The sequence below is a fragment of the Bombus affinis genome, chromosome 14 (assembly GCF_024516045.1).
Source record: "Bombus affinis isolate iyBomAffi1 chromosome 14, iyBomAffi1.2, whole genome shotgun sequence".
Taxonomy (NCBI): domain Eukaryota; kingdom Metazoa; phylum Arthropoda; class Insecta; order Hymenoptera; family Apidae; genus Bombus; species Bombus affinis.
In genome coordinates, this window is record NC_066357.1 from 5,488,235 (window position 1) to 5,505,961 (window position 17,727).

General features: G+C 32.5%; 2 protein-coding genes and 3 non-coding genes across 10 annotated transcripts; 4 read left to right on the top strand and 1 right to left on the bottom strand.

Annotated features, from left to right (window-relative positions):
- Nucleotides 1–176: 176 nt before the first annotated feature.
- LOC126923939 (uncharacterized) lies at nt 177–3,540 on the top strand. The gene is made up of 3 exons (XM_050737883.1): nt 177–417; nt 519–733; nt 824–3,540. Exons 1-3 carry the CDS (start codon nt 353–355, stop codon nt 985–987), a joined length of 444 nt encoding a protein of 147 aa, XP_050593840.1. The 5' UTR covers nt 177–352; the 3' UTR covers nt 988–3,540.
- Nucleotides 3,541–8,741: 5,201 nt separating this feature from the next.
- On the top strand, nt 8,742–17,367 carry LOC126924511 (transcription factor ces-2). 6 transcript variants are annotated; one of them, XM_050739062.1, is made up of 10 exons: nt 8,742–8,758; nt 9,058–9,202; nt 9,514–9,595; nt 10,083–10,863; nt 11,048–11,160; nt 12,340–12,564; nt 12,860–13,041; nt 13,121–14,802; nt 14,912–15,050; nt 15,159–17,367. In XM_050739062.1, exons 5-8 carry the CDS (start codon nt 11,052–11,054, stop codon nt 13,328–13,330), a joined length of 726 nt encoding a protein of 241 aa, XP_050595019.1. In that variant the 5' UTR covers nt 8,742–8,758; nt 9,058–9,202; nt 9,514–9,595; nt 10,083–10,863; nt 11,048–11,051; the 3' UTR covers nt 13,331–14,802; nt 14,912–15,050; nt 15,159–17,367. The 6 variants fall into 6 exon arrangements, with proteins under 6 accessions (XP_050595019.1, XP_050595021.1, XP_050595018.1 ...); XM_050739064.1 differs by lacking the exon at nt 8,742–8,758 and having other exon boundaries at nt 9,005–9,202; nt 10,083–10,519; XM_050739061.1 differs by lacking the exon at nt 8,742–8,758 and having other exon boundaries at nt 9,006–9,202; nt 9,514–9,985.
- Nucleotides 11,469–11,540, top strand: Trnah-gug (transfer RNA histidin (anticodon GUG)). The gene has a single exon. It is a non-coding gene; the product is annotated as a tRNA-His (tRNA).
- Trnar-ccu (transfer RNA arginine (anticodon CCU)) lies at nt 11,999–12,071 on the bottom strand. Its single transcript has one exon. It is a non-coding gene; the product is annotated as a tRNA-Arg (tRNA).
- Nucleotides 12,657–12,729, top strand: Trnam-cau (transfer RNA methionine (anticodon CAU)). Its single transcript has one exon. It is a non-coding gene; the product is annotated as a tRNA-Met (tRNA).
- Nucleotides 17,368–17,727: the final 360 nt, after the last annotated feature.

Here is a 17,727-nt window from a genome sequence, read left to right on the forward strand (position 1 = left end):
CTTGTATTTAGTTAATATTGATAGATTTAATCTCTACTTGATAATATTCTCTAGTAATACTATGTATAAAAGCACAAACTATGTATAGGAAAGTCAATATGTAATAGAAAATATTTGTATCATCTATTGGTAAAAATTATAAACAAATTTTGCATTTGACCACACGTCTATGAATTTATATAGCAGACGAATTCGTTTATACATATATGTATGCATCATGTCTAACGAACAAAATACGTAGTTCTCCTTTTAGAAAAATGATGTTAAATTAAATAATGGTATGTAATGGTACAAATATCCCGTTTTAAATTCTTTCCCTATTTAATGAATCTAATGTTATAAAATAACCAAAATGACATTAGAAAACAGAGGTTATCAATATAAAATAACAAGAAAGGAAGAAACTAAGGAAGTCAGGTAAGAGAAATTAGTGTAGTGGATGATTCTGTAACATTTAAATCTTTTAAATTCGCTCTTCTCTTTCTTAATTTTCTCGAATAATGCATAACTATGAATAGATTGGCATCTCGGAACAAAAATAATAGAAACGGGGAGCAAAATCCTCTACGACGCCATGATCAGAAATCAACGGTTTCCGATTTGGTGTATAAATATTTAAGGAAGATCGCGTACACCGATAGCGTTCGAAAACAACGTAATAATGCATGTAACAAATTTCGAAGAAGAAACGCAAGAAAGAGAATCATCCATTCGCGCAGAAACTCAAATACAGGTATAAGTTTAATATGAATTATATTTTTCGATGTAATTTACTAATGTAAGTGATATAAAATCTCTATATTTGTGATATTTGGCATTTTAGATAACAGATTAAGATCTTATGTAAGTGAAGCACTTTCTTTCGCGGTGCATTCTGGTTATTTAATCCCTATCGATCGTACCGGAAGGTTTCTACAACTTTCCCCATGTTTGACGCTATTTTCAACGAAAAATAAAAATAATATGTATAAACCAATAAAAAGGTAATATATAATGATACAAAAAAGCAAGTAAAAACGGAATAAAAGGTACGAAGATCTGTTTATTATACATTTGATAAAATTTGTATAAAATGTTGTAAGCACAAAACGTTACGTGAAAAATATTCCATTCAAAAATAATTTTTTATCATTCAAAAGAGCACTCCACTTGGAGTAGTTACTTATTAATAATTTAGATCAAAGTCACGTTTAGCAGAGTCACGAGCTCAACGAAAAATTTAATTATTTCTGTTTCGTCGATTCTCTTGTCGTTTACATTCATCTTGACAACGTTTAATCCACGCTTTTAGTTCTCTTTCCCGCTTTTTGTCTCCAGAAGACAAAATCTTTCCTTGCAATCCACTGTAAAAATTGTCCACGTTATCTGATAATGCTTTGTTTGATCTATTGTTTCCTATCGTTGTTCTATCAACAATTTCCATCGTTCTATTTCTTCCTTGAACATTTCTTCTTCTTGAGGACTTTATCAAGAAATCCTGAACTGGTCTCGTTTGTCTCTCTTCATTTATTCTTCTGTGATCATTTTCTTGCATATCTTCTCTTTCTTGCACTCTTGAATTATTATTATGTTTAGCGTTTCTTTGCACCTGATCCTCGCATACACATTCATCTTCGCTTACGTCTTCGTCAGTCATATTACAAAAGCATTCTGGTACTTCTCTAGCTGCAACATTCTCTTCATGTTCTTCGTGTCGTCTTCGAGTATTTCTTTTTGATTTATTGATCCATACTTTTCGACTTTTGCTCGTAGGTTCTGGTTCTTCGTCAGTTGTCGTTTCACAGTCGCAATCGTCACCATTATCATCGCGTTTCCTGCGAAGTTTCGGTGTCTTAACTGGCGAAGACAACGCGCAATCCCTTCGACCTTTCGAGCAAGTGGCTTGATTCATCGAGATCGCATTTGGTCCGATTAAATGATACTCGTTTTCTAGCAATTCCATAACGAATCTAGGATAGAAATTTATCGATAAGTTACCTTAACTTTTGGGACGAAAGAAGAGTGCTATTCTGCACCACGTCATAAGAATAATTATTTGGAAATTCATTGTCGCTCTCTTAATATTTTTTAAAGTCCTGTAACTATTTACTTAACATTAGTAATATATATAATGATAGTATATAAAATAGATAAAGATTGTTAATAGAAAATAAACTATTTTGTTATTAATTTCAATAATGAACGTAACATTATTTATTTTTAAATAGAGAATACAATTTTCTATAAAACACAGTCATATAGCTTTTTACAACTATAGTACTATATTGTATAGTTTTATAGAAAAGCAAATAATTGCACTTCCTTTATTTTCCATAACGGCCTTAGAAGTCCCGGTCACTAATAGATCCTTCCGAAATCTCCTAAATTTCATTTACAGGAAAAGATTTGATTGTTCATCGAATGAAACGAACCGATGGAAGCGTTACAGTTAACAGTTGAACTGCAAACGAAACTGGTCGATAGATGCACGGTCTACGAGCGAGATAAACGGTTTTGCAGTTGCCTTGAAACGCGATCGTGTCTCACGCGAGACACAATTTTCGCCTACACCGGCTGTTTCGCTCTGTTTGACGCAGAACTAACCCTTGGGAACAGACCTGTTTCAGCGTGGTTCGCACCTGAGCGTAAAGGTCACCATCGTCGTGATAAGTTACTTGAATATAGTCGACGATATCCTCTGCGGTGGATGTCGGTAGCAGACGGTCTTCTTTGCGCTGCAACAACCTCATCGCCTCCATCACGCGCAAGGAGAACCTGGAAGAGTTTTCTGCGATGCGTATACATTCGCAGAGTCTCTGCAACAAGAAAGAAATATTGTATGACGACGAATGACGTTAAGACTGCTGTTCTGTTTAAGATTGAATCTGATGTTTTATATTTTATGACCTATTGCTTATGTTAAATATTGTAATAGAAGGTTGAGAATGAAGGAGGTTTGTGAAGTTGGAATTGACGAAGGATGGTTTCAGGAAGATGAGGATATTATGGTTTGTTATTTAGTTTGAATATATTATGACAAAGTTGGAGATTGAAGAACTTTGAAAAATTGTAATTGCCAAAATTGATTTCAAGAAGATAATGGACTTAAAAAAGGAAACGTTTTATTGAATTTTTTAAAAGATCATTTTCTTCTTATGTAGTATATGTTAGACCTTTTTAACAGCAGGATCTCCTGCGCAAGCTGCTGTACACTCTGATTCATCGCCTTCATCGTCATCTTCGTCATCATTGTCTAAATTCTCCTCCCTGTCTTCTTCAAGGATTTCATTTAACATTCTGTTTGCCTCTGCGTCTGATAATGTTCCTGATCTTGAATTCTCCATATTCAAAGTAAATGATCCAGTAAGAAAGCATGTAAAATTTAGAAAAAGCAACACGTACTTTTATCGAGCGTGTGAATTTGAAGATAATCGTTTATCGAGATGTCATCGAGGTGAATTATCTTGAAGGATGCCGTATACGGTAACAATACATTTAGAATAACTTACGAATGTTCAGATATTTCTTTTAATAAACAAATTTTGTAGAATTTCAATAGAACTTAGAATATTTATTTATGATAATAATTTAAAAAATAATACTATTTCTTCAATAAGAATTTCTAGCATTCACCATTTATATCTACTACGTTATTACCATATTTTTAATCACTGTAGATCATCGTGTGAAAGAACAGTATACTATAGGATTGATTAATATTTAAATAATAATAACGATAGTTTCCAACATATATTAGTATTGTAAAGCATAGAGTCCAGCAATAGAATTAAATAAAAGGCCAGATCATTCCATTTTCCAAGACATATGAAATCCATCTTGCCTGGAGTTAACTCTGTAACTGTGTTTTCCATGCGTCAGTATCGATTTGCAATTGAAATAACAGTACATGAACATGCTATATGGTAAGTGGGCGGTGTGTTGGTCTGAAGAGGAAAAAATAGGAGGAGCATTTGATCGCTGGAGGGAGAACAGTATGAGTAAAATATTAATAAGAAGCAATGTCTGTTCGTACACGGAAACAACATGCTTTTATTTCAATAATGTAATGTATAATGAAATTATATATTGCTCTCTTCCATTTTAGTTATGCAAGTTGACTTTCTACAGCGTAGTTTTCCTCTTTCATATTTAAATCTACCTTTTCACATCTATCTTGTATTTGTATTGTAAAAGAATAAGAATCGTTATACGGTAGCAAACTTTTCATTGATTAAGAATTTAAAGAAACAATTTTCGTTAAGTATTCAATCTTAATAATATCTTTCTTTATGTAAAAATGATTTCATTCGAAGAGAAAATCATTATAGAATTATTAAATAGAATCTCTGCGAACAGAATTTCTATAAATAGAATCTATAAATAACATTTAAGAAAGAACGCTTAAAAAGAAATGTACCAAGAATCGTAGTCAAAGTACGATTACATCTGAATTTTTCCGTTGTTTCTTTTAGAATTTCACAAAACTATTGATGGTTGTTTCGTATCTGATAACGATGAGCTTACTGGCTAAGAATTACCTGAACGAGTGCGGATAAGAACCGTGCCAGCGCGGTAAGCCACAATTTGCCAACAGCCTGGGAAACGAAGGGCTGTATACTCCTTCCATACCTCACGGGACCAAACCCTAAGTCTAAATGATTAAGTTCTGGTTATGGAAGAATTACGGTATCTCTTATTATATTTTCTAGTATTTCTTAATGGAACAAGAAGCATTATGTTAACTCATTCAATGAAAGAACTAGGGCAAAGAATCTACGAACGAAAGAATCTGGAAAACTGTAAGAATCGGACAATGGTAGACTAGAAGAGAACCATTCAGCATATAGAACTTTTATATAAAATTGTATAACTTTTATCTTGTATCCATTATTTCTACATGATGTGCTTTATTAAATTATTTATTAAAATTTAATTTTCAAGATATTGCGATTTTTATAGTATAGAGTGAGCACATTAATTTGTTAACACATATTCATTCTGAATTCTCCAAGGATCAGATAAACCACTTATTTGCCAAATGAGTTTATTCCATAAAACAAAAATAGAGAACATTGATGATATATATATGTAAGCATCAATGCTACGGCACCAAACTTGAGAATTTTCATTCAATTCAATCTTAATTAAAAAATTTCATATTGTGTTGAGTGTGAACTACTCAAATATAAATCTAGAAATCACGCGAATTCAAAAGTTACTTCATGGAACTAAAAATGAAACGATGCAGGTTGCTTGAAAAAAGTCAGGTAACCCAAAGGAAGAAAAGTAAAAGCTGGTACGTTAATCTTTCATTGCAGGCGATACTTCCCGCATAAGGGAAGCGTAAACGAAGTAACGAAAACGGAAATCTGCTAATCAGTACACACCTGACACGAAACACATAGAAGGAACGCAGAACGTAGTCGGAAGTCAGTGGTAAATAGGCAAACCGAGCGAAGTAAGAAAAGTTTAATCACGTCTTTGCCAAAGAGGAGGGGCGTCCTCGTGACGACTTGATGAGATAACTTTGCTTCGGTTGTGAAACAATGGGCGTCACGAATACGTGACTTCGTGCAAGGGTGAAAGAGGAGTCCGTGCTTCCTACGCGAAGATGGTAAACGGTGGATGAAATTAATGGCTAGACACGCGACCCTTTCGCTATGATGTCGCTTCTAGGTGTACGATACATGGAATCATGCGTAATCTTCCTTCGTATTCATCACTTACGAACAAGGAGAACAAACATTTTACTCGTGGAACGATGAAAAATACTTGTTGAAGCTTCTTCAAATGAATCGCTCATGCCTTAAGCTCTGAAGAACTTGGAGACTTAGGATCTGCTAGATTTTGTTTTATATTGGCATAATTGAGTTCCAACTGATAGATTAGATAAAATGTGAAGGTAAAAATGTTGATTATGTATAATAATTAGGTATTGTATTTCATTTATTAAATGTTTCATTTTTAAAGTAGGTAATTTCATTTAAGAGAGGTTTATTCTATAAAGTGACACTACGATTATATTTTTCAAAACAGATTTAAAAAATTCTTAAATCTTCTTTAAATACCTTCTATCTATATTTCAATAAAAATTGTGACTCAAATTAGGATTGTTACCAAACATGATCACTGAAGGAAACAAGTAAATAGGTCAAAATACCTGCAACAGTACCTATAATGAATCGGTAACTGTTTATAATACTAATAACTACTATACTATATCTTTGTAATATCTTGAGTTTAAAACCATGGTAAACCAGACTAATCATTAGGTATAACAAAAGTATACCTAAAAGAACTTTTGATACCAGAATTTTGATACCGCAATAGGCCAATCTTTAAAATAATTGCTTCTCCTTTAAAATATATCTAAAGGGAAACTCTGGTTACTTGAAAAGTAGAATTAAAAAAGACAGAGGGTACAATGAGGAAAATGCGATGGCGGCACGAAGATATGGTCAGAGTGTGTAATCCGTCGTTTTCCAGGACTGCGATTACGCAGATTAGTCGGAGGTCGCGCGGTGTCATTGGGATCTAAGGGGTTTCGGGGCGCATCCGGGGCTCAGGAGGTCACATGACGTGATGTCACGTTACTCGTTGGTCGCGGGCAGGTGTTTGGGTTCGCACGAGCAGAGACCAAGCGAGCAAGAGCCGCGGGGGCGTTCGCTATCGCGAATCCAGCCGCATAATGATAACGAGCGGCCGACAGAGCGACGAGAACACGGTTCGTAATGTAAGGACAGGTCTCGTTGATTATTTTTGCTTCTCTGTGAAAACGTCAGACTTGATCAGATCGATTAGCAGGTTTGGCTTTCATTGGTATCATTATAAAGGAAAGATTACCATTATATGTATATTATACCATTATATTATTAAGTTGTCCATTTTCTTTGCATATGTAGAAGTAAAAAATTGAATTTTGAAAAGGAAATTGAAAAATTCCAAGGAGACTAATTTTTTTATTAATTAACAATCAGTACTTCTCTTAAATATCTTAAGTAATCTCAAGTAATCTTAAGTATCTTAAGCAAAATTCAAAATTACATTAATCTTAATACTAATAGGAGTATTCTTTTTAAGATTCCTTATGTGATCTCTTAACAAGAATGAAAAAATTATCATGAAGGTATATATTGGTAAAATATACATATTGTAAAAATTAGTAGGAGTAGTATGTTTAAAATATTTATTGGCAGTAGTTTTCGATACTTAAGTAAATCTCAATCCAATTTCTTCAACAATCTAAAAGATATATTCATTTAGCTGATAGAAGGTATACTTTAAAATAACATTTACGTTTATCGAAGAAGATCCCAATGATAAGGATTATTTCTTTCTTAACTTAAAAGATATGTAAATGTAGAATAAGTATTGCAAAAATTGCTAGGGAGTATAGTTCATGTTTAAAAGCGGGTCTGGGAATGAATCATTTTGTTTCTTACAGGTACACCTGGCGAACTTATGGAAGCTAAACTGTTGTTCCTAAGACACCTGTACCGTGGCCTCGTGAGATCACGACCACATGGCTGTTGGCGCATCACCCTTCAACGCTAAATTAGATATTACGATAACAAATGGCGTTATTTAACCCGCGGTGTGCCCCCGTCCCCGAGTTAAATTTGAACAGGCAATATAATCCACGCTGCTCATCCCCTTTTTTCGCGTACGAAAACGACACGCTATTCCGTAAATCACCGTCGCACCTCCAATTTTCTTTCGTGCAATTACGTTTACCGCTATTAGTGCACAACTTGTGTTAAAGGAAGGAAGAAGATTTAATGCCGCAAACATAGACAAAATTAAGGATATCACAAATATAGCGAATTCGTTGAAAGTAGAATTTTTTAACTGCTTAAGAATGTTATTTAATTTAGCAGAAAGAAATTAAGCGCTATTTGAAGCACTAGTTGAATAATTCTTGAAATTATTTTCTCTACGCATATACAAATATCTTTTTCAAACAGAATAATTACTTTTTTTAAGCGTTGAGAAAAGCAATACGTAAACATTGATGTAAAATTTTCGATCATTTGACTATATCTATATTTCTAAACTTTTAGATATTTTTATATTAATATTTCTTAAGATTCTCGCGTTGCAAATTGAAAAGCGTGTTTAGTGCTTATCCAGCGCACGACAGTTAATTGAACAATTGGAAAGTATTTACTGATCGAATTACTAATATTATTCATATTTCCTGATCGTTCTATGCCGATTATGCTTCGCAATATACAGCTACAGACACGCGAAGGTCAAAGGACCTGGTTGTTCTATTGCAGTACAGCTAACTCCCGCGAAAAGCAATCGATCTTTTGACCATTAATTGCCATCCATGTCGTACGGACGGCGTGGATTGCAACATTGATGAGGTCGAATAGAAACAATTTTAAGGCACGAGTCAGCCTCATCAATGTTGCAGTTCCCCCATTCGATATTGCCTACACGGTCGTGTAATTTACTTCATAATAATTACCAACGCATTAAACATTCGTAGGTAACATGAAAGTGTCAGCTGCCGATTGTCCCAGAGACATTAGAAACGCGTAGGTAGGTGGTTCTTGTCTGCTAGATTAACATAGCATGCCAATGTTCTTGTATGTCTATATGTACATATGTATGTAAGCATAGACAGATGAAGATAAATGTCATAAAATAATTTGCCAAAAGGGAAACTTAAGGATTCTGAAAATATGAGAGCCTCTGCCAAATAGATCGGCCAAACAGTGAATAAAATACGAATTAGGAATAATACATGGCACGCTATTAATATAATATAAAGGTAATATATTATATCATTAAAAATATTGTATAAATATTGTCTAGTATAAACATAACTTATACAGAACTTAAAGGATATTGTATACTTACAAAATATCTTTCATAGTTAGTGTCTCTGTCTATGTTTATGTTTATATTTCTGTCTACATATTTATGGTTTTTCGAAGACACTTGAAGGAGATTTACTACCTTATATGTAGTAAATCCTACATGTAGAGATATAATATAACAAACAAAGAATAATAAAGGTGTTCCCGAGTCCTTATCGACATAATAACGAGACTTTTGTATTTCTTGCAGGTAGCAAGGTAGTTCCTTTCCAGCAAACAGACTGGATAGGACTGTCGGTTTTAAAGTAACGTCAGAAAGTGCAGTTTCAACTACATATACGAAATATAGATTTTTAAAATTGTATTTCCTACACATAATAATAGCAAAATCTAAGGTATTTAATAATGTTTAAAAATTGGAAATTTAAGTTTATCTTATTTTGCAATGGTTTATAGCAGAAGCTATGCAATAATTATTAGTGACATGAATTTATACAGCCATGAAATGTTATAGTATTATTTGTAAAGTATAAAAGAATTATATGAAACAGAGCAACATTTATGCGAAAATTTTCAAAAGTATGAATATGTGTTATCTTCTTCTCTGTCCTATATATTTATATAGAGATATAAATATACATTTGTATCTTATTTAAGATAACATTTGCCTTTTAACGTTATTATATATTTTTATTAATATTTTTAGTTTTCTGTCTATACGTGATTCAAGAAGAGAAAGCAACTGCGGCGTGGATTAGGAGGATCAGCTGTTTTGTGACGCAGAGAAGGTATTTTTTGTAGAATCATTCACTCTGACGAACATTCAAAAAATATCTTACTAGAAATCTAAGCAAAAACGAAAGGAATAGAATACAGAGTTCGTAGAAAGTGCTAAAACTTATCCAGAAATCTGCAATACGTGTAGCATACTCTTTGACGTTTGTACACGTTGATCATGTGAAAAATGACAGAATAGAACTGTTGGGCCCCACTAGCCCATGACGTAGTACAGTCGGAATATCCTCGCATTCCCTTCTTAAGTCCCAGGATAAACGAAATGCTCCATGCATTTAAAACTTCACGTTTTCTTACAAAAACTTAAATTTCATACTTATTTCTATAATACCCACATTTCTACTCTTACATGATAAATATATAAGATATAAGCGTAAGTATAGGTATGTCAAAAATATCTTCTTTTAAAAGATGACAAATTCTTACTATAATTATAATATGTTTCGATATGAAATAAATCATAAAGACTTTTTTTTACAGAAAAAATTGTCGTTCCAACATTAATTCGAGGCACGCAGAAGTGAAGCAACGATATGACCAAAAGAAAAAGAGCATAAATGCGTGTTTCATAAACAGTAACGTCCGTCAGTAACAACTTTCAACGCGATGCCGATGCTAATCTCCATCATTCAATCATGCAAGATACGAAGAGCCCAGCGACCTATTATAACAATAGATCTAGAGATTAGGGTCGTGATACGTGCGTAAGGTTGAGCGATTATCGCCTGCGGGCCCCATACCCGGGGATTGGCCGCCCAGGGTTAGGTTTTTGCCTTGCTTGACCACTTAAAATACCAGCCAAGTACTCACCCCTAACGATTCAGGGGCGGAACAATAGCTAGCTTCTGCGTTGCGCATGTACAGAGAGGCGGAACCATCCCTGATGGCGACGAATTGGGAATCCTTCCTGTGAGAAGGTATGTGGTAACGAAGCACGTGATAAGGAACATCAACAGACCTGACGGAAAGTTATGACGAGAAAGAAGTTACGTCGCGAAGAAGTCGAAATTCCTCTTAAACACTTAATGGCGTCCCTAAACATCTAGCTAATATTTCTCAATATTTCCAAATTATTATTGAATTTATGGTTAATGAATACGGGAACAACTAATTCTGTGAAACGTGGAAACATCAAAAGAAAAGAAACTGAGTTTTATTTTACAATTAATCGAAATTATACAGATTGAAGAGATCAAGAGGAGGTTGTAAATTTAACATTTGTGGATAATAAGTGAAGAACATCTGATGAACGCGATAAATTGTGAGTTTCAATTAATTCAGGATTAGGAGTGGTTTCATAGAAGTTGATAGGATGCTTCCAAGTACTTCTATCGAATAGAAATATCGGTGATTTATTTGATTCATTTGTGGATGAAAATAATTTGACCGTCTTTGAAAGTGCTGCACGTGGTTTCATTGGTGTTTATAGTTTCTATCTGTTTTAGAGGAATGAGCTCTCACGCGCATGCAAGGACAATTTGTAGCGGAAGCGCAGTGTCAGGCGCGGTTTCTGCGTTGCATTTCTTGAGAAGCTATAGCCTGTTCGCGCCAACTTCAGGTACTTTTATGGATTTTGAATTCTCTATTGTTTAATTAGAAATCTGCATCTTCTTACTTTGATATCAATTTTCTTCATAACCATAAAATACAATTTTTTTCTTGATATTTGTACATTATTATATTTATTTATTGTTCAAATTGACATATATAATTTCATTTTGTGTTTATTATGTCTTTTTCAGTTTTGTAATTTGACATTTTGTTTAGTTAATGAGCAAGTGAACCAATTCATGAATAGATGAATATATTGATCAACATGGTTGTTGAATTAAGGCGATTTCCACACGGTTTACAACTCCTCAAGTAGCCGTGATCGTCTAGTGGTTAGGACCCTACGTTGTGGCCGTAGTAACCCAGGTTCGAATCCTGGTCACGGCAATGTGCTATTGACACATTGTCACGGTAGAGGATTTTTTTTTGCAATGTTTACTTTTTTTTCACATTTAAAATGATAGAATACCCTTATTATTATGTTATTAATATCGTAGGAATAATTAGAAGGGTGAATGAAAAAGGTAAAATCAGTCTGGGCAGAAATATTTACAAAGGTTAATTATAATATAGTATTCATAGTGAATCGACAAGGATTTTGTGAAAATATATAATACGTTAAAATCAATCATACACGTAAGTTTACTGTATGTTGTTAAAATTGTATTTCTAAAATGAAATAAGATACAATTTCTTTATTTTTCATTCATCCCCTTTAGAATGGCGTTGAATTTTTATTAATTTCATTGAATTACATAGTTGTGTTGCTATTTTAAATGCAGTATTAAATAAAGATAAAAAGAAATAATCTATAGAATTGGAAACAAAAAATAAATTGTTTTAATTACCCCTGGTGGGACTCGAACCCACAATCCCCGGTTTAGGAGACCGATGCCTTATCCATTAGGCCACAGGGGCGATTGTTACTTCATTTTTTAAAAATTGTATATATTGTTATCACCATGTAACAAATTTTATACACATTAATTATTTTATTACTATACGAGAAATATCTTTCAAAATAATTAAATTAGAGAAATTGAGATTCATAAATAAATACTGAGTAGTTTAATTGCTAGATTTCTACATTTCTCAAAATAAAACTAGAAGCTAGTTGGCAATATCTTCTCCTTATCATTAAAAATATAATATCGGAAATCATAATAAAATTATATTAATTTTGTAGATCTGTGCAGATACGAACCATACAATTCCAAAGACTACAACTTTAGAAATATCGAGATTTTAGAAAGTTCGAATACACCGGATACTGGAATCGGCCGAACGCCTTCACCGTTGTCAACAACGTTTTCACTTCCAGGATCTTTACTTCAACCACCATTCGTAACTACTATGCAACCTTTAATACAAACCATAAGTGTGCCCCCGGCATTTTCAAATAGTAATACAAGTAAGTGAATATTTATCTCAATTACTTAGTAAGAAAAATACTTGTACAAATTAAGAGTTATTATTTGTTATTATTCAATTGTGTTTCTAAGTGCCTCGGTAGCGCAGTAGGCAGCGCGTAAGTCTCATAATCTTAAGGTCGTGAGTTCGATCCTCACCCGGGGCAAAACTTTTGTATTTTTCGCTAAGTATTATTGATTAAACATTGATGGATAATTTTACATTTATAGTGTTTCGTAAATATGTGAGTATGAAGTGCAATGATTAATGAAACATTTCATCTCTCGGTAAAACAGGTACAATGATAAATCGTCACTTTTTGGGGGCGAATAACATTGCAAGCGTACACAGACGACCCAGAAGCGAAAAGAAACCCATTCCAGATGATCAGAAGGACGAGAAATATTACGAAAGGCGTAAACGTAATAATCAAGCTGCGAAAAAATCTCGTGACGCCCGAAAAATACGCGAAGATAACGTGAGTAAAAGTTGAGTTATATTGCTACAAGAACAAGAAAATATTTATAATGTATCAAATTGTTAAAATGTTATTGTAGATTGCATTACGCGCAACTATTTTGGAGCATGAAAATGCAATTTTGAGGGCACAAGTGATAACGCTTCGAGAGGAAGCACAATGTCTGCGGCACATGTTAATAAAACAGCAAGCACCACCACTACAATCTATCAATCGTACAGTTTCTTCTATGACACCTGTTACATTATCACCCCCTCATTCTACAGCAACTTTAGATTACCAGATTTGAAATATGCCATTAATAAGAGGACGATAAAGATGTAATTTCTCATAATCAAAGGAATAACTTGGGAGGATTACTTTGGCGAACACATCATTCTCAAGGAATAATATTACTCGTTTAGATCTGTTGTGTTATGAAGGTTTAAATTTTATTAATGCCATTAGTCTCATTTACGACTAGTCAATGCATATAGTTTAAAACAAGCAGGTGAAAAGATTTCACTCTTCATAAATTTATCTAAATGAGGCAATGTATAGTTTTAATTTAACAATTGTTGAGAGAAATTTTTAAATTTGAATGCAAAGCATTAACACAAAATTATATTGACGACTCTTTTTACGAATATCTTTCAAAGTGAAAAAGAGTTAATATTGTTTCGCCATTTTTTTTAGTCATTTTTAGGAATATTAATGTAAATAGCAATAAATGTATCATTTTATAACTGTTGAAAAATGAAAATCTATCCATTACAAAAATAAAATGAAAGTAAATGATAACCTATGCAATATAAAAATGCAATTTTTACTATATATATGACGATACCATCGAAAATTATGGCATATATATGTCAAATGTCCTCAGTCGCTTTCAGTAAAAGACACTAAATAACAACCCATAAGATAAATGTAATTGCATCGTTATTAATAATTTAATATCACACACTGTCATAATTTCAATCCTCTTATCTTCACATCAGACATATATTAGTAGTAATTTTAGTCAAAGTTGAGATTCACAGTATATATTATTTTTAACAATTATGTTTGATATGTAAGTTGGCAAAACTTCTGTTAGCCAGCCTGTTTGCTCTTATGTACAAACCATGATCACGATCATATAAGCAGGCTTATCACTCGTACCGAAAGCATAGAAGAAACCGTTCGAAAATTGAGTCACGAAAGTTAAGATGGAAGACAAGAAGGTTCGCGTTCTGCGCATGTGTGATATGCTAGAAATGTTTCAGATAGAGACAGAGACTCTTTACTCATCTCTATCTGTCTCGCAAGAACGAGAACTTTGTTATCTTCCATGTTTATATTTCACGATTCAATTTTAGGGTGGTTTTCCCTAGCGAGTGTCGAGGTCTGTTTATATGACCGCGATGCAAAGTTATAATAGTGTTTTGTTCTGTCCAGACGTCTAAACGAAGAATCGATACCGTCAAAGTAGGCAACGTTCCGATCTTTTCATTGTTTATGCCGCGGGGATTTCACGGATTTCGTTGTACTTTTTACGTATTCTTGCTGATAGATCTCATTAGTTTCATAAGCTTGAGCGGATGGGATATCCAAAGTTAGTTCGTCGAATTTGTTGATTGTTGTTAGTTGAACTGTCAATACCAGAAAGATGCCGCATGCAGGTTTCGTAACTATACTCATCGGAGTCACGGTAGCTACGGTTCTTTATTTTATGTTTGGAACTAATAAGCCAAGATCTGCGCAGCAATACTATGAACATGCGTACGAACATCATTCAGAGTAAGTTGTTTTAAACATGATCTAAATATAAGTGTATAGTAGAAGCATAACTACGTAAATAAGTGTTACATAATTAAATAACAAATAACTTTTTTCTCAATGATAATAGACGACCCAGCAGATTCTTTGATTCTGAAGAATGTTCAATATGTCTATTACCATTGATAAATAAAGCTACATACATCCTACCTTGCAAACATCAATTTCATAAGAACTGCATTGATGAATGGAGACATCAAGCTCAAGGGGTAAGTAACATTAACAATACAGTATTACGCACAAACTTCATGATCGCAGAACTTTTTAATTTCATCAAAATTTAAATTAAAGAATTTAAATCACACTTGATCTTACAGCATCGAGCGTTGTGCCCACTCTGCAGATCTCCATTTACATAAGACTGCCAGATTTAATAAGAAACATGTTTTGATTAGTACAATATTCTTTGTACTCTATTGAAACTAAAAAATATGTTTGTTAAACATCAAATTCACACTGCAATTAAATTTTTTACAAATAACTATACAATTATCTACTAAGATAAAATGTTCTATTTGGAGAATAAAGTAATTATCCAAATTTAGAAAGACAAAACAGAAGATGTTACATATGAGATCAAAGATTTTCTGCTTCCTTGTATTTACGATAAAGATACAATAGTACAGTTACATGTCTTATCTTTTTGATATAGTACATATACAGCTGTGCCTTATGCTGTGATTTATTCAGCTGGACAAATTTAATTATATATGTATATTTTCACAATATAAAATAAATATACAAATATATGGAAGTATCAATTACAATTGTTTAAAACAGTGCATTTTGAAACTGAAATGATTAATGAAAAAACGAAATATTTATGATCTACCTTTGAGTTTAAAATTTGCTTCAAATACGAGTATTTTATAAAATGTATCTTCCTCTTTCTAAGCAATTTACATAGGAGCACTGTTTTTTAAAATCATGTATAATATTATATAGAAATGTAAGGAAATTTTTACATAAACTGTATAACTCATTATTCTTAGAATACAAAATTCATGATCCTATGAAAATATATGTTTTTGTTATCATTGTTTTCATTATATAAGAAACTATAACGAAGAAGAATTATATCAAATTCTGAAACTTTGTTTGCATGTAGCAAATGGTACTTTAAATGGTAATATATTAATTAATTATAACGTAACTTCAGACTTATTAACTCTCATACTGCCAGCTTCAAATACATAATATATGCGAAGAATACCGCACTCAGAGGAGAGATAGTCTAAACGTAAACAAGCATGGCCGACATATCGGTCAGTGACGGTTTTCGCATAAGCACCAAAGGGTGACATATCGACCGGCTGGCAGTAAAAGTGTTAATATTTGCCGTGTGTGATATTCGTAATTAGGGGTGTGCAAATATTCGAAAGTACATTTAGATTGGATCCTTGATGTAGGATTGGAATTCCGAAAGTTTGTAACCACATAAGTATGTCCGAGTATCTAAATATTATAAACTCCAAGAAGCCCGATCCCATACGAATTAATTTGACTACTGCTTGACCTGAACTTAGATTCAGGTATCCGCACACCTCTATTCTTAATATTATGTATAGTGCAGCTACAAATGTTCTCCAAGCTCCATTTTACAGTTTATTATACACTGTCATAAGCAATATTATACATTATTTAATTGATTAAAATTATTATTTTTAATATTCCATTTGATAAAAGTAATTAGCAAATCAAATTTCAGTTCCTCTTATTTTTCTCTGTTATAAATTCTAAATATGAAAACTAATGACATACGTATAAAAAGTGGATTCTCCTGCCATATTGTGAATTTTCTTAAAAGGTTATGTAAACGATAAATATATAATTATTGTTTTATTCTTATAACACTGCATATATTTGACATTAAAATGTATTACTTTTGATTAAAGCGATAGCAATAAACACTTTGCGATAAAAGGCTCCTAAATTATCACTACGTATATTTCGTAAATTGCGTAATTTTTCATTCACATTGTTGAAATTTTGTTTATACCTAATCAGCTGTTTTTATAAAGTTATAGAATTAAGTCACAAAAAAGCTTTGAAAAGTGTGATATTCAAATATATAAATTGTTATTAACTTATGTATAATTTACGAATAAGTGTTTATAAAGCTTGTTACGAATAATGTAAATATAAAATGTAGAATATGTTTCTGTGTGAAGAATGAATAAAGTAAATATAGTTCTTAAGTAAATAAGCAAGTATTATAAAACATTAATTCTCATCTACCTTGTTATTTGCATTAATATGTAGACATTGACAGTTCCGTCATTTTCGTGTGTATAATAATCGTTCTTGATAATGTACATTTTATAGAAATGAAAGTAGTATCACGAACTTTGACAGAATATTACAGTAATTTTGCATCATTTGAAATATTTATAAAACCTTTCATTACTTCGGCAAAAAAAGGGTAAAATTTAAAAAGTTAGCGAAAATACGAAATTATATATGAAAACATTAAAAGTATTGTACACATGAACGACAACGTTGGAAATATAGCATTTACAAATGTAATTCTTGTGATTATGCTACATGCAGAGCGCTTTTCTTTTCACTAATCGTAAATGGCTTCCGCGGTTTCCTGTTCGCCCGATTTGTATCCCTTTCGCAACCGCAGTCGTAATTTATGACCACTTTCTATTCTTTTTATTTTTATTTCATGTCGATGGTTTTTATAAAGTCTATAGTATGAACTATTTTTATTAACGAATCTTTCTTTTAGCAGTAAATTCTCATACATTGAAAATATAAGCAATCTTTGACAGACAGATACGCACATATATACATGTATTATTTACTTACGTAATAAAAAATATCGCATGATCATATAACAATTAACTAATTAATAAGATATTAGTATTATTTATGAAAAGT

Bases quoted from the DNA above. Each gene is read 5' to 3' on its own strand.
- LOC126923939 (XM_050737883.1), top strand. From the start codon at position 353: ATGACATTAGAAAACAGAGGTTATCAATATAAAATAACAAGAAAGGAA. The intron at 418-518 runs GTAAGAGAAATT...AACTATGAATAG, and splicing joins GAAGAAACTAAGGAAGTCAG to ATTGGCATCTCGGAACAAAA. The intron at 734-823 runs GTATAAGTTTAA...TTGGCATTTTAG, and splicing joins GCGCAGAAACTCAAATACAG to ATAACAGATTAAGATCTTAT.
- LOC126924511 (XM_050739062.1), top strand. From the start codon at position 11,052: ATGAGCTCTCACGCGCATGCAAGGACAATTTGTAGCGGAAGCGCAGTG. The intron at 11,161-12,339 runs GTACTTTTATGG...TTAATTTTGTAG, and splicing joins CCTGTTCGCGCCAACTTCAG to ATCTGTGCAGATACGAACCA. The intron at 13,042-13,120 runs GTGAGTAAAAGT...ATGTTATTGTAG, and splicing joins GAAAAATACGCGAAGATAAC to ATTGCATTACGCGCAACTAT.